The 18,154-nt window shown below is 33.9% G+C and overlaps 1 protein-coding gene across 1 annotated transcript; it reads left to right on the top strand.

Moving 5' to 3' along the window:
- The first annotated feature begins 8,413 nt into the window (after positions 1–8,413).
- On the top strand, positions 8,414–17,755 carry LOC145274884 (uncharacterized). Its single transcript, XM_080127497.1, has 5 exons — positions 8,414–9,014; positions 10,904–11,059; positions 11,954–12,102; positions 14,260–14,408; positions 17,638–17,755. Exons 1-5 carry the CDS (start codon positions 8,429–8,431, stop codon positions 17,720–17,722), a joined length of 1,125 nt encoding a protein of 374 aa, XP_079983623.1. The 5' UTR covers positions 8,414–8,428; the 3' UTR covers positions 17,723–17,755.
- Positions 17,756–18,154: the final 399 nt, after the last annotated feature.

The following is an 18,154-nucleotide window of genomic DNA, read 5'->3' as shown; positions in this document are numbered from 1 at the left end:
ATTGAACACACGTTGACTTGTCTTGGTCTATAGGTTTTCATCAGCCTATACGTACATCCTCTATGTTTGGACTTAGAAATATTCAATTGAATACACTTTGACTTGTCTTGGCCTATCAGCTTCTTATCTACCGGTAGCTACATCTGCTCTTATTTGGAGTTAGAAATATTCAATTGAATACACGTTGACTTATCTTGATCTATTGGCTTCTCATCTACCTATATCTACATCCCTTCTTGTTTTGATTTAGAAAGTTTCATTTAAATACACGTTTACTTGTCTTGACCTATAAGCTTGTTATCTACCTATAACTACATCCCCTCTTGTTAGGACTTAGAAATATTCAATTGAATACACGCTGATATGTCTTGGTCTATCAGCCTCTTATCTACCGCTACCTACATCCCCTATTATTTGGACTTAGAAATTTTCAATTGAATACACTTTGACTTGTCTTGGCCTATTAGTTTCTTATCTTCCTATATCTACGTCCTCTATTGTATCGACTTAGAAATTTTTATTTGAATACACGCTTACATGTCTTTGTCCGTAGGATTCTCATCTACCTATACCTACATCCCCTTTTGTTTGGATTGGAAATTTTCATTTCAATACAAGCTGACTTGTCTTGGTCTAGGAGCTTCACATCTCCCGATACCTACATTCCCTGTTGTTTGGACTTAGAAAGTTGTATTTCAATACACGCTGACCTGTGTTTGTCTATTAGCTTCTCATCTACGTATACCTACATCCCCTCTTGTTTTGATTTAGAAATTTTCAAATGAATACACGTTTACTTGTCTTGGTCTATAGGATTTTGATCTTCCTATCCCTACGTACTCTATTGTTTGGACTTAGCGTGTATTCCAATGGAAATTTCTGACATGTCTTTGTCTATAGGATTCTCATCTATCAATACATACATCCCCTTTTGTTTGGATTAGAAAGTTTCATTTGAATACAAGCCGACTTGTCTTGGTCTAGTAGCTTCTCATCTCCCGATACCTACATCCCCTCTTGTTTGGACTTAGAAATTTGTGTTTGAATACACGTTGACTCGTCCTGGTCTATTGGATTCTCATCTACATATACCTACGTTCTCTATAGTTTGGAGTTAGAAATTTTCACTTGAATACACGCTGACAGGTCTTGGTGAAGTAGCTTCTAATCTACTTATACCATCATCCCTTCTTGTGTGGGCTTAGAAATTTTCACTTGAATACACGTTGACATGTCTTGGCCTATTAGCTTCTTATCTACCGGTACCTACATCCTCTATTGTTTGGACTTAGAAATTTGCATTTAAATACACGTTGACTTGTTTAGGTCTATAGGAGTCTCACCTACCTATACCTCCGTCCTATATTGTTTGGACTTAGAAATGTTCATTTGAATACACGTTGACTTATCTTGGTCTATGGGATTCTCATCTACCTATACTTACGTCCCGTCTTGTTTGGAGTTAGAAATTTTCATTTGAATACACGCTGACATGTGTTGACTGTTGGTCTATTAGCTTCTCATCTACCTATACCTACACCCTCTCTTGTTTGGACTTAGAAATTGTCAATTGAATACATGTTGACATGTCTCGGTCTACTAGCTTCTTATTTACCGCTACCTATATACTCTCTTGTTTGAGCATAGAAATTTTAATACACGTTGACATGTCTTGGTCTATAAGCTTCCCATCTACCGGGACCTTCATCCTCTCTTGTTTGGACTAAGAAATTGTCAATCGAATACACGTTGACGTGTCTTGGCCAATAAGCTTCTTATCTACCGGTACCTACATCCCCTCTTGTTTAGATTTAGAAATTTTCAGTTGGATACATGCTGACACGTCATGGCCTATTAGCTTCTTTTCTACCGGTACCAACATCCCCTCTTTTGGAGTTAGAAATTTTCATTTGAATACACGCTGACATGTTTTGGTCTAGTAGCTTCTCATCTACCTATATTTACATACCCTTTTGTTTGGATTAGAAATTTTCATTTGAATACAAGCTGACTCGTCTTTGTCTAGTAGCTTCTCATCTCACGATACCTACATCCCCTCTTGTTTGGACTTAGAAATTTGTGTTTGAATACACGTTGACTTGTGTTGGTCTGTTGGATTCTCATCTACCTATACCTACGTTCTCTATGGTTTGGAGTTAGAAATTTTCAATTGAATACACGCTGACATGTCTTGGTGAAGTAGCTTCTCATCTACTGATACCTACACCCCCTCTTTATTAGAGAGAAATTTTCACTTGAATGCATGCTAACATGTCTGAGCCTATAAGGTTTTTATCTACCTATACCTACATCCCCTCTTGTTCGGACTTAGAAATTTTCAAATGAATACACGTTGACTTGTCTTGGTCTATAGGATTCTCATCTACCTATACCTACGTGCTCTATTGTATGGACTTAGAAATTTTCATTAGAATACACGCTGACATGTCTTTGTCTGTAGGATTCTCATCTACCTATACCTACATCCCCTTTTGTTTGGATTGGAAATTTTCATTTCAATACAAGCTGACTTGTCTAAACATTTTGAATTTTAGATGTAGGTTACTTAAACATAAATCAATATTTTTAATTCGAGTCAAAGTTTTAAAAAATTGACCTCTGCAGTCTCTACCAAATTACTCAGCCAATTCTTGGTCTAAACATTTTAAATTTTACATAGAGTATTCAGACATAGGGCAAGCTTTTTAATAGATACTTATTATATACTTTCTTTAATTCATAGTTTATGTTATAATTTCTATTGTATTCTGTCTTAAGTGATAGGATATTTTATGTTATAATTGCTATTGTATAATCTCTTAAATTTATAGGATAGTTTATGTCATAAGTGCTATTGTATTCTTTTTTAAATTCATAGAATAGTTTGTTATAATTGCTATTGTATTATCTCTTAAATTCATAGGATAGTACATATGTTATAATTGCTATTGCATTCTCCCTTTAATTCATAGGATATTTTATGTTATAATTGCTATTGTATTCTCTCTTAAATTCATAGAATAGTTTATATGTTATAATTGCTACTTTATTCTCCCTTTAATTCATAGGATAGTTTATGTTATAATTTCTGTTGTATGATTTCTTAAATGTATAAGATAGTTTATATGTTATAATTGCAATTCTATTCTTTCTTATATTTATAGTATAATTTACATGTTATAATTTCTATTGTATTCTCTCTTAAATTCATAGGATAGTTTATCTGTTACAATGGCTTTAACTGACAATGTACTTTCAGATAATATTATGTATCTATTTAAAAGGTTTCATAGCCTAAAATTCTTAATATAAAAAGAACAGAATAGAACAAAATTTTCGCTTGTTTAAAGTGTAATGAAATTATACAAATAAGGCTATTACGAATGAAATATCGATTTATCTGATGACAGTTAAAAATATAATGGAGGAATACAAAAAGTATGCTAGTTAGAATCAAATATCGCAGTATAAATATATAAATTATTTTCTCATAACACTCTTAGATGTTCTTTAGCGATTTGATCTTTATTTCTGACTTGAAAATTATAGATGTTAAAAATATTAATAGGAATTAGAGTTCAGGTACGACGCAAAATACACCGGGGTCCATATTCGTTTCCAATGATTAATTCTATAGTACGATGTTTTTTATTAAAAAAAACAAAATAGAACTATATTTGTAAAAATAGTGTGGAAGGAGACATAATATATATATATATATATATTAATAGGACAGTGTGTTTGTTATTTTCTATGTCACTCTTACATCCATTTCTTGTAATAAGACGTTCCGATCCTGTCTCTGCTTTATCGTTATTTTCATGGCAAATGCTCACCAGAGCGTCAATCTATGGTCTCCCCTTGCCAAACTTTCACGAAAAACACTCGTCTTACCAAAACCACTATCAATAATTTCCCACACTCTTTATCTGTGTGTTTGAACCTAAATGGAGATTCCATGAACAAAGCTTCTCTCTTAGAACTGCACGCATGTGGAACGCTCTTCCGATTGCCTGCTTTCCAGCTGACTACAACCTGATTGTCTTCAAGTTCTTGATGAACCATCCCCCCAAGTAATCCAAGTTACAAAATTCCCGCTACACTATTGTTACAATATTTTTTATGCATAAGTGGGTGGTTATTTAAATTGCTGCCCGCCTCAGCAAAATGTGGCACAAATAGAACTATATCCAGAGGTTTTGAGGAGTTTTGATTCAAATGCACTTATGGCGGCAGCCTATATACGCAACAAGTGCTTTAACAAAACACTATCTAAAAATCCATATGAATCTGTCTGTGGTAAAAAAAAATTTAAGCAGAATGCATATATTTGGTTCAGCTTGCTTCGCATATATAGATCAAAAGAGTAAATTGAATATGAAAGCCGACAGAGGTATATTTCTTGAATACGATAAAAACAGTCCAGCCAATTTAATATTTTTTTCCAGAGAAAAATAAAATAAAAAGAACCCGATGTGTAAAATTCACAGACACGTTTAATTTTAAAGACAATACCCCGTCATATGAAGAAGATGAAATTATATTTCCTCAAATTATTAAAACAAATGAAAGCAAAATAATTCACGGATACAAGAGTATCCATAATGATGATGATGATGTGATGATGGTGATGATAAAGTCGAAAGATATCCCAAAAGAAATAGAAGGCGACCCGATTTTTTTGTGGTCGACAATATAAAAGATTATCAAAACGACTATTGCTATTCTATGTAAAATGCGCCAAAAAGCTTTAACGAAGCAATTAATTCAGAACATTGTGATGAATGGAAAATTTCCATGAAAAAAGAAATAGATGCTTTAACCGAAAATGATACCTATACGGTAGTGCCTCTCCCAAAAGATAAACATGTTATTTCTACAAGATGGGTCTTTACAAAAAAGACTACAGCATCAGGCGTAGAACAGTACAAAGCTAGATTTGTTGCTAAAGGGTACTCTCAGATTTACGGTATAGAATATTTTTCTACGTTTTCACCGACCACAAACCTAACGACAATCAGAGTTTTACTGCAGGTCGCATCACAATATGACCTAAACATCCATCAAATGGACGTAAAAAAATGTTTATTTGAATGAGCCAATAGACTGTGAAATTTATATTACCCCTCCAGAGGGATTTATAATGAAAAATAAAAATAGCGTGTGGCAACTTAACAAGTCATTATATGGTCTAAAGCAGAGTTCTCGGTGTTGGAACACAGTATTTCATGATTATATTATTAAACAACAATTTAGACAATGCGCTGCAGACCCCTGTTTATATACCCAACACAAAGACGATAAACTACTGATTTTGGTTTTGTGGGTCGATGATATTTTAATCGCATCAAATTGTGACATAATGTTAACCGATGTTAAGAACAAATTAAGTAAAAGATTCAAAATGACCGATCTCGGCAAAATATCCTGGTTTTGGGGGATAGAATTTACTCAAAGCACAGGACTTGTCACGATGAATCAACCGAGATACATCGACAAAATACTATTAAAATTTGGAATGGGAGATTACAAGAAACGCTCTACACCGGTCGAAAATGATATTAATAAAATATACATACAGAATCTGAAATAATAAATGATAAATTATACCGGGAAATTATAGGTAGTCTTATATATTTAATGACTGTGACCAGACCCGATATATGCTATACAGTAACAAAACTATCACAAAAATTATCACAACCGACAATGAAGGATTTAAACAGAGCTAAACCAGTCCTTCGTTATTTAAAAGGAACTAAAGAACAGAAGTTAGTATTTAGAAAATAAAAAAAAAATCCCCCAATATTAGAAGGATTTTCGGATTCAGATTGGGGAAACGACTAATATCGAAAAAGTATATCTGGATATTGTTTCAGACTCTCAGAAAATGGGCCTATTATTTCATGGAAATCTAAAAAGCAACAGATTGGATCTCTCTCTACGTATGAAGCAGAATTTATCGCGATCACACACACGACCCAGGAAGCACTTTACCCTAAAAATATCCTAAATACTATTTTAGAGCTAGAATTAACTAAAAGCCTCGTAGTAATTAATTGTGATAATCAAGACAGTATAGTCTTAGCACAGAACTCGATAATCAACCAAAGATTTAAGCATATAGATATACAATGCCATTTCGTAAAAACCGAGGTGAAAAAGGAATCCATTATTTTGAATTACATATCATAAAAAATATCGCTGATGTATTCACGAAACCCGCAATTAGAATAAAGTTAAAGCGTTTTTCTTCGAAACTCGTTGGGAGATTCGATTGAATAATTTTTTCCACGGGCCTGTATGTATATAAATTTCTATATATTAAAAAAAAGTAGTCCTGGGTAAAGACGTTAAGCTGCATCCATTTTGTTTGTATTAACACTTTAATCTACTAATGCGTAACTAATACTTTTACTAAAATAAATTTAAAAAAAAAGAAAAAAGTAACTTGTTAAAAACCTCTTCTTTGTAATTTTCCTTTTCGACAAATACTTTTTGCATGCTTATTTTAAGGCAGACATAAATTAAAATTGACTTTTATTTTTTTGGTGCACATCAGTTTTCTTTCTTATTTTTCAAAAATGTCTTATTTTGTGCATTGTTTTAATCAACAAAAAAACAAAACAAAAAAAAAACAAAACAAAAAAACTTTCTTTAAACGTATGTTTATTTTCATGCATACTTGTTTATATGTATACATGTATGCGTTTTTTCTTTCTCTTTTTTACAAAACTGCATAATTAAATTTAAGAAATGGCTTCTTTTTTACATACCCACCCCTTTTTAAGGTAAAAATACCTTCCATATATTTTATTTCTCTTTTTTGTACACAGATATATCTGTTTTGACATCTGAACGGCGTCTTTTTACATGCTAAAATTTTAAGATCCAAATGATTTCTAATTTTTGTTATGTATAATTGAATATAAAAATATATATTGATTTTTGAGCAGAACGAACACAAGGGACCTCCCCATTATAAGAATAGGGGGGATGTTACAATATTTTTGATGCATAATGGGGTATGATCCTACACAGTCGGGCGATTCTATTTATAGACGATGCTGCTAGGAACTGACGAATCGAATTAATTCACGTTCTGCTACCAACCAAATAGAAATCAGAATTGCTCCATAAATATTAAACCTTTTCTGTAGCAATTTCGCATATTTTTTTTTCGTCTCGACACGGTAAGAATCTTTTTCTCTGTGGAACTGTCTAGTTAAAACCAGTCACCTCTCAGGATTAGTGTGGAAGAACGAACCATCGGAAACTGTTCTGTCTACTGCAAACCAGTTACCTCTAAGGATTAGTGTGGAACAACGAACCATCGGAACTGTTCTGTCTACTGCAAACCAGTTACCTCTAAGGATTAGTGTGGAACAACGAACCATCGGAACTGTTCTGTCTACTGCAAACCAGTCACATCTCAGGACAACGAACCATCGGAAACTGTTCTGAAACTAAACATGGCTTGTACTTCTAATTACATTGACTAATGTATACCTGTGTAAAAGTACCCTGGGATCCTTATTCGTTTCCATTGATTAATTCTATAGTACAATTTTTTTATTAAAAAAGAACAAAATAGAACTATATTTTGCTTTGTAAAAATATAGTTGAAGAAGACATAATATATATACATTAATACGACAGCGTTTGTGCTACTTTCTGTGTCACGCTTACATCCGGGTCGTTTAATTGTTATATACTTCCATTTCTTGTCATGAATAATTTTACCAAGAATTCTTCATAAGTTTTGGTTTCAGTTTCGATTATGACTGATAGCACTCCAGTAATTTTTTTATTAATAATTTTATCAAGAATTCTTCATAAGCTTTAGTTTCGGTTTCGATTATGGCTGAAGGAGCTTAAGTTACATATATATATATATATATATATATATATATATATATATATATATATATATATATATATCATAAGTTTTTATTTCGGTTTCGATTCAAGCTAATGCACCCAAATGCTATGAATATATGTATTTTTTATTTTTGAAATCGAAATTTTATAAAATATGAAAATCGATAGAACATTAACTCTATAATAATAGATAGAAAAACTGCAATATTTAAAATATCATATTTAAGCGTACTTGCCGGACCTTCGTGCTAGCTCAGATTACAGTTTTAACAAAAAAGCTAAAATAATATCAGAGAGTCTCCATTAACACTGAACATCTACAGAATGCTAACATCAATATATTACATATGAAAGTGTCCTCTGTGGAACTTCCACAGATCCCACTAGTGAAAAATCATATGCTAGTTAGAAGCGAATATCGATTTTACTGATAATATATCTATCTATAACATATTGAAGAATAGACCGCGTTTATTTCCATATAATATTTTGAAATTCACTCATGAGAATGGGGTTTTGTAGTGTGGCTTGATTTCCTTGTTTTTATATGTTTTGTTTTGTCGATCGTGATTTTTATTTTAAAGGGTTTTATTTTCTTGCAGATGATTATGGATATGAATATGATGATGGTGATTATGGAGTTACAGAGGATTGGGCATTTCAAAATGATGATGAAACTAAAGATGATGATGCCGTTACACATTATGATGATGCATTACCAGATAATGGTGGAGTTACATATGATGATGATGCAGTTAAACCTGATGATGATGGGGGTAAAGATGATGCATTACCAGATAATGGTGGAGTTACAGATGATGATGATGCAGTTAACCCTGATGATGATGGGGGTAAAGATGATGCATTACCAGATAATGGTGGAGTTACAGATGATGATGATGCAGTTAACCCTGATGATGATGGGGGTAAAGATGATGCATTACCAGATAATGGTGGGGTTACAGATGATGATGATGCAGTAAACCCCGATGCTGATGGGGGTAAAGATGATGCATTACCAGATAATGGTGGAGTTACAGATGATAAGGTACTTCCGGACGATGATGCTAAAGGTGGGGATGAAGTTGGTTTTTGCCAGCAGTCATACAAAACCATCGATGCGGCCATGAGAAGTAAGTGTTACATATTTTTTGTATAACTCTTAAGCTCCGATTCGAAAGTTTAGCGTGATTCTCACAATGTGAACGGAATTCTCGAGTGGACTATGAGCATTTGTTACATAATTCCCGGCAACTGTCGTCAGAAATAAATCTATAAGTGAGACTTACTGATCCTGTCGATCTGGGAGACGAGTCGGGAACGTGACTGTCTTAGAATGGGATATGGAAAAGCTATGTGTGAGAAACTAATCCAATTACTATGATATTAAACTCACCAAATGCAGGTACTTGGGCACCAATGTCTAAAAAAAAGTGTTGCATCTATGCTGTCGGAGACTTAATTGTTTAGGGTACAGTCCTGGGTCGAGATAAAGGGTAAAGAAAATATAAGTAGCTATTGTTACAAGTTTAGTCTAAGGCACATTGAGGCCAGGTTGTTTGATTTTAGTTTGGATTCTCTCATCAAGGAGAGTGTGTTTCGAATATAGACTCCAAGTCCGTGCAATTCTGCCTGATTCCTTACGGCAGAGTGGGAGATAATCAAGCATCTTAGAGTGGTTAGACGGGCGAGTGTAAGTTAATTTTTTTTAGAACTAAGATATCCGGGGACTTTGCTAAGAAATAATTTTCTACATTATCTAAATTAGTTATAAATCCACGGATATTTCTGACTGCGAACATCAAGGAAAAAGGCGATTTAGTTTTATTTGGATTTGTGCCTCGTTTGATTGTAGTTTTTGTTTAAGCTGTCATTTTAGTTAATGGTTTCAGTTTGAGGGCGAGTAGTGCTGGATAAATTGGATGTACATAAGTACCAAACAGGCAAAATGTAGACCATCTGCCAACTCTTCATCCACATGATTGTGGCCTTGGGAATGCTCATCGGAGATATGTGCAGGGCCCCTTTCATTGCCCACTACGACTATACTAATATAATAAAACAGCCGCTCCAATAGGATAGGTTCTAAACCAAGTATTCCTGCGCTCCCGCATGGTAATTTGGGTTAATTGAGTTCGCACTAAGTATATATATGTTTACTGAAAAGTTACACTCGTCAAAAGAATTAAAGTGCTTCCTTCAAGCTGTTAGGCTTAACATTCACAAACAATATGAATTTACACATGGACTCTCTCTACCGTGCTAAGAGATTACTCACACCTGAAAGTACCCTGTATCTTTACAAAGCAACTATTCGCATATGCATGGAGTATTGTTGTCACATCTGTGCTGGTGCATCTACCAGTAGCCTGTCGCTCTTAGATAAAGTTCAGAAAAGAGTCGTCAATCTAATAGGTTCCACACTGTCGGCCTAACTCCAATCACTGTCCCATCGCCGAAATGTGGCATTCCCGTGCCTGTTTTACAAGTGCTTCAATAAAAAATAAAAAAGGCTCGGACGAACTCAACATAGTAGAGCTCCCACGACATTAATGGCCCGAGAAGTAGTAAAATACCATCTTTTCACTGTTGATGACGTAAATAATTCGAGATGCTTCAAAGCTTTCTACTCAAACAGCTTCTTTCCTCAAACTCCTAGACTTTAGAATTACCTCCCGGGCCCATACTTCCGTGACTGTACTGACATGCAAAAGTTCAAGTGTAATGTGCCCAACTCCCTATAAAGTATTCCTGCAAATCTGATCCCAAATAGAATCCCCTATGAGTTAGTGCAGAGAAAGTATCGTTCTATTTTTTAAAATAGTATTTTCAAGTAAAATCCACGTTTTACTGTATCTTTTTTTATGAAATTGTAAGGTTAAAGTACAGAATACTTACAAAACACCCTTCTCTCTCCATGTTAAGATTGAGGTTCTAAATAATAACGTTATTATTTCAGCACGGTATCTATTCTGCATAAGTACTTAATTTTAAAAGATTTTAATTATTTTTCTGTTTTCAGTAAAAGAAGTAGATTTTGTGTTTGTTGACCAAGGAGAAGTTATTGACGGACAAAATGGAAAAAAGACGCCTGTCCAAACTCTTTTCCCCGGTGGTCCGGATTTGGTACAAGCCGCTGTATATTCAAAGAAAACCAGCAAAGCTTATTTATTTAAAGGTAAATGTATTTCTAATTAGTATCACATCTTCCAGGTGTGAATCTTATAAAATACGAAATACGGTTCGCACTGAAAGTTTTGTAACGTTTATAATTAAAATCAAAAAGTACATAGTATATCAAAATGTGGTCTGATATTTATTGCTTGTACGTATTGAAATGAGTTTGAATTATAAATGGAGGTACGAAAATATAGCTAAACATTTATTGATACTTTTTTTTTCATTTTCACACAAAACAAATGCCACTTTGATGTAGGGGTCTACTATCTGGGGCGTAAATTGCAAGGATGCTATGTAGGGAGTTGAGCAGCAAGATCTCTGTTTACATTACAATTGAACTTCAGCATAGTACAGTCAGGGAAACAGGGACCCGGACGGAAATTCCAAAGTCTTGCATTTTTGGAGAAGAAACTATTAGAGTAGAATATTTTCTGGCATCTGGGGATCTCTACTGTGTAGGGGTGGGATTTTGCTGTTGCCGGGTCTGTTAGGTGATATTTACGACGAGGTGCTACAAGAATTTGTAATTCGTCGGAGCATCCACCATTAAAATACTTGTGAAACAGGCAGAGGGATGCAAGATTTCGTCGATGGGACAAAAGCTGAAGCCAGCTAACAGTTCGGGACCTATAAGGTTGGCGACTCTCTTTTGAATTCTGTCCATGAGCGAGAGACTAGTAGTAGATGCACAAGCCCAAATATGATAACAATTCTCCATGCATGAGAGAAAAGTTTTATTGATCATACGTTCATATGTTGTCCATGTGTAATAGTCTGCGCATTCAAAGGGTTTTGCTTAATATTTCAGTTGTTTTACTTATTTGCTTTTCTTCTTCTTCTTCTTCTTGTTTTTGTTCTTCTTATTATTATTCTTCTTATAATTATTATTCAGATGAAAAAGTATGGGCGTATACGGTAAATTCCGCAGGGCAATTCACTTTGTCTGAAACTTCTCCAAAAGCTACCTCGAACGAAAAGAGCCACAGCCCCGAATGTGCAATTCAGTATTATGATGGCGGTGAACGCATTTTTCTTTACAAGGTTTGTACAATGTTACACACAAAAGCACGCACGCACACACACACACACACACACACACACACAGATATATATATTAATAATAGCTTTGAACAAGATATCCGGAGACATACCGAGCTGGGAAATAAATAATTAATAAAGGGGAAAGCGTTAATAAAAACGATTTAAGAGTAAATTTATATATTTATAAATAGTGATTATAAAAAAAACTAAAATAAACCTCGAGACGTCTTTCAACCGATATATTGTCAAGAGAAAACATCGATTAAGAAAGTATATATATATATATATATACATATATATATACATACATATATATATATATATATATATATATATATATATATATATATATATATACAGTCCTGATCAAAACCACTTAAGAAAGTAAGCGTTTACGCATATTATCGAATTTTTAATCAAACAAATGGTTGAAACCATTGCTAAAAGGGAAAATTATTATGTTAAAAACTTCTTTCATGTATGTACATTAATCTTATTCTGAAAAGAAATATTCGTCAATAATTCTCCTTTGAAAATGATATTTCACCACTGACGCTTCTCGCCGTTTTATGTGATCTAATCATATCAGGTCTCCCAAGCTTCTTCCATGTACGTACATTAATAATGGAAATGTCAGACCTACCATCAAGCTGTAGTCTTACTTTCTTTTTAAACATTTTAACATATTTCTGGATATTTCGTTCTTCAGATTCAATTTTGTGAGTTTAATGGATGTCTTTTTTCTAAGAGATTTTTTCCTACAATGTGATGCCTCATGTCATTTCTGGTAGCATATGTCACACTGTTTAAATTTGTAGGGACACTCATTTTACCAATGTTTATCTTCAAACCTCCAACACTGTCCAGGTGGATCTTTTCCCTGTTTTTTTCCTCTGGTTATTTTTTTAAGTTAATTTTTTCGTCTGATGGATCATTTTAATGTGCGATACTCCGTTTTCCTCTATGTCACGACTGTCCTGCTTCAACTCAATAAGCCGTTCACAGTCTTCGGCTAAGCTTTGTAGTTTTTCATTCGGCTCGTTTTCAAGTTTATTTAAAACACGACGCCTGGTTTCAGCGTCTTTATTAAAAACCAGCCCTTGCACAAAAATTGTCTGTTTCATAACTAGCACAAAGAAAAATGTTAACTTGTTCGAACATAAACAAAATGATGTCATCAGATTACTTAAAAATACACGTATGAGTTTGTCAAGAATTGGGAGTCAGAGAGAGCAGACCTAGTTGGTAGGCAGAAGGAGCCATTACGGTCCTCAGACCATAATGGCTCCGAGTAGAGGAAAACATCGATAGTAAAAATCTAATGAGCAGTGTTACAGCTTTCCAATGAGGGAAACATCAAAAATAAAGCTGCTGAAAATAGCAACAAAACTTTATTTTCCGAGGATCCGTCAAATGAACATGAACCCAGATGGATAAGGTATTTTTTACACAGGCATCACCACATTATCAAGGCCAAGAGGCCACTCAAGGATAAGGGTTAAAGAGTGTACAGTAGAAATTGGACAATATACTAATCATTAGTAATGACAATTTGGTAAATTTGATAACTTATATGGAACGGCTCATCAAGAACTTATTTACGTTAGACTTGAAGACAACCATATTGTAGTCAGCCGGAAAGCAGGAAAACGGAAGACAATTCCACAGGCGTGCAGTTCTAAGAAAGAAGCTTTGTTCATGGAATCTACGTTTAGGTTTAGGCACAGATAAAGAGTGGGGGGAATTATTGATAGTGTTTACAGCTAGACGAGTGTTTCTTGTGAAAGTTTGGCGAGGGGGGACCATAGATTGAAGCTCAGTGGAACACTTTCCATGACAATAACGATACAACAGAGACAAACTCGCAACATCTCTTCTGTGAGATAGAGGTTGCAAGGAAGAGAAAAGGACATCTCCTACGAGGTTACGAAGTCTACTGTGAACTCTATCAAGGCAGGACCAGTCCTGGTATGTTTCTTTATTGACCGATGTGAACCCTAAGAGACTGTTATTTGTCCCTGTTTGTTATAATTGTTATAGACGATGAAATATATCGACACGTAAGCAATATATACTCGACAATGCTAAACAAGATTGAAATGTAGAGATGTAGGCGGTTTAATAATTTTACAAATATTGTTGTTTGCATTTTTGCAGGAGGGCCATTTTTACATATTCTATCCGAAAGATGAGGACGTCGATCAGAGGGATAAATACCCAGTAAATCAATACTTCCGTGGTATTCCCAGCAAAATAGACGCCGCAATTTCATCCGATGATGAAATAAACTTCATAGTGGACAAGCAGTAAGTAGTCGTGTGGTATAATTATGGATACTATCTTTGCCCATGTACAAGTTGATTTAATAGTTTATATATATATATATATATATATATATATATATATATATATACACACATATGTGTGTATATATATATATATATATATATATACATATATATACATATGGTAAGTTATAAAAACATATATGGCAATTAAACTACACAGAATATTCTGCATTTCATTCTCGTGAGATTGCGTCAGGCGTACGAGAATGAAACGCGAAATAGTCTGTGTAGTTTAATTTTTATAACTTACTACCTAGCTCTACATATGTATTGAGCACCGTTGAAGTAAATACTGAACATTTACGCATAAAATTATATTTTCGTATATTAATTTAGGTGATTAAATAAAGTAGTTGATCGACAATACACACAAGAATCCCGAGTTTCCTTCGAAGTAAACTTCTACGACTGCAATGCACTTGCTGTGCCGTTCAAACAACTCCTGGGATGCCCAATTGAAATCCTTTTGTGAAAGCGTGTCAATGGCCCTCGTCACGGACTCTTTTCTCATCTCAATTTTCTCATAATGACAGCCTATTTAAATAAAATTAAGTGTAGGTTCTCTACAAAGCAATGTAAGCTACAGTGTATTTTGGACTAAGATACTGTTCGGAGGCATGTGAAGCTTCCTCCAGCTATGGGTCCTAACCAGGAGCATGTAATCAATCGAACATGAGACGGGCCTTAAAGTAAATACCGGATTTTTGGGGCAGATTTGCAATTTAGTTGTATAATATCCTCAAACCAGGTAATCACTAAAAGGGACTTAAAAGTTGTTACCTGTATCGATCAAAATTTAAAACCACTGATTATATGTCAGCCTACATCACAGTAACATATACTGAGTGAGTTCCTAACAGTATTTTGTATAGTTTTTTAGTTTAAACTCATTTTCCCAAAATTTCCCCAAACTTAACATGTTCGATACAGTCTGCCGCCATTTGTATTTTTCAAATATACCGATAAACACTGCATGTTTTTGAACTGATTAAACATTATACATTACATAAAAACACTACAATCTTATCCAGTTAGGTAGAACATTTACTTTTCTTGCCTTTGATAACATTTATTTGTTATATATTCATTTTTTGACAACTTCTTTGTATCTGTTAATACAAACCCTTTTCATTTAATGTAACGTTTAGTCAGCTCGAAAAACTGTTTATCGTTGTATTTGAAAGATACAAATGGTGGCGGACACTGTTAATTATGGTAAGTTTGAGAAAGTGAGTTAAAACTAAAAAACTATAAAAAATACTGTCACAAACCCACCGATTATGTCAGCCTATGTCATGGTAACGTATTCGGTGGGTTTTTGACACTGTATTGTATAGTTTTTAGTTTTCAACTTCATTTCCCAAACTTAACGTATTCAACAGTTTGCAACCATTTCTGTTTTTCCAGCCGATTAAACATTTTACCTTACATAAAAACACTAAACAACTATCCAGTTAGGTAGAAATGTAACTTACCTTACCTTTGCTTTCATTTGTTTTTGGACAACTTTTTCGAATCTGTGTATAGTAACCCCCCCCCATCACTCAAATATTAATTACTAACTCACATTTTTGTATACAGAAAAAAAAAATTAGCGTTTCAACGTTAGCTTTATCCACTGATTGTTGGTCGAGCCCAAGCCATGATTGACGGCAATCCTGAGGATCAGGATCCAATTCTGCAAGAGTACCATTTTTTTCATATTTTTCTTTTTTTTTTAGAGTGGATTGCTGTACTAAGAATATAAGAAACATGCATTTTCTCTTTTTATTAGAATTTTCCATTACACCAAATTTAGCCAGAGCAACGCGTGGCAGGGTACAGTTTTATTTATTTATATTTATATTTATATATTCATATATATATATATATATATATATATATATATATATATATATATATATTGAATGAATAACCAAAGTCTATATTCCAAAGTTCATGATGTTGAGAATCTTATAATGTATTCCTTTAATTCAGTTGACATTTACAATACTTGAAAGTATGTTTCATAGCGCAAAATCAATCAGCTTATTATATTAATCAATGAATCTATTTTGCCCTTAACTCATCAGAAAAATAGCAACAATCAACCTATCAAAAGGAAATAAAGTTTTTACATGATTAAAATCCGAAAATTGTAAGAGAAGCTACCAATACCTTATATTATGTTTCCATTACGCCATTTTGAATTTCGATTTATACGGTAGTTACAGCTTCTGAATAAAAAGAAATAAATTATAAGATGGTCACCCTCATGAACTTTGGAATATAGACTTTTGTCGTTTATTTATCTATATAGGAAGCCCGGGTGGAGATAGGTGTAAAAAAAAACGGTAGTAGCGGGATGGATCAATACAACAGAAGGCAGCTCAGGTGAGGATAGGTGGGAAATGAAGACACTTTCGAAGAACGTTATGTAATAAATTTCTTATTTAAACTTGGTAAAAAAAAAATGCCACAGAAACGTACAGAATGCTTCAGACTGCTTTTGGACCATCTTTTATGAATCGAGCATCAGTTTTTGAGTGGCATAAGAGAGTCAAAGAGGACAGGGAGTCTGCGATGGATGATGAGAGGAGATGGAAGAGTAAAGAAGATTACAGTTGATTGACCAAATAAAGAATTTCATGGATAAGGATCGTCGTGTAGAGACAATAAGTGCACAGTTTGATATCAGTGTGGGAACTGTACACACAATTATTTGCGGGAAACTCAAGATGCGGAAGATTTGCGCGAAATTTCTCAGAAGGATGTTCAGAAAGAAAGAAAGACGTTGCCATGACAGCAGGAAGATGGCCGAGTTGATCAATTCAGATTCTCACCCTCCCTATAGTCCAGACCTTGAACCGTGTGGCTTTTGGTTATTCCCTAAGCTCAAGGAAACTTTAAAGGCTGTCATTATGAGACAATTGAGGAGATGAAAGTGGCTGTGAGGAGGGTGATTGACATACTCACCCAAGAGGACTTCCATTGAGCCGTGCAGACGTTATTAGAACGGTACAATAACTTCGTTGCAACCGGGGGAGATTACTTCGAAGGGGACTAGAGTTTAATGCATGCACTATCAATAAAAGTTCACATACGAAAAAAGTCTAGAAACTTATTGAAAACATCTCGTATAGTTACACGTTTGTAATGAAAACATTGTTTCAGATTTATAATTGTAGATATTTTCCCTTTGTTGCAGGGCGTTCAAAATGCCAATCCACACGCGTACTGTAAGCAAGGAAGGAAAACCAGTGGAGTCGGTTTTCAACAAATGCAAAGCTTGATGGAATTTTAATTTTAAACAAGATGGTTCCGTGAATAAATGAGTTTAAATAAAATAAAACTTTAGTTTAATTTTATTTGATTTTGTGTCATTGATTTTTTTTTTAATTTATTTTGTTGTAGAAATTCTTTGAAATTGTTAACTGCTTTATTATTTTTGTGTGTTACAAACAGTAAAAAAGTCAATATCTTAATATTTCATCCAAATGAAGAGAGCTTGATAAGGATACCTTAAACGGGCCTTATTATCGGGCTTGAAACCGACGGTACCAATGATCTGTTTCAACTAACAACTTTCTGTACACAAAATATAAATACGCTCTTACATTTTGGATTTTCCTTTTAATTGAGCACTCTGCTGGAATTCTTTTTCAAAAAAAAACTAATCATATATATATATATATATATATATATATATATATATATATATATAT

Source organism: Euprymna scolopes, unplaced genomic scaffold (assembly GCF_053919585.1).
Source record: "Euprymna scolopes isolate OS-2025 unplaced genomic scaffold, ASM5391958v1 sca5, whole genome shotgun sequence".
In the NCBI taxonomy this organism is placed as follows: Eukaryota; Metazoa; Mollusca; class Cephalopoda; order Sepiida; family Sepiolidae; genus Euprymna; species Euprymna scolopes.
The sequence above is the reverse complement of the archived record's forward strand: the minus strand, read 5'-3'. Positions and strand labels throughout refer to the sequence as shown.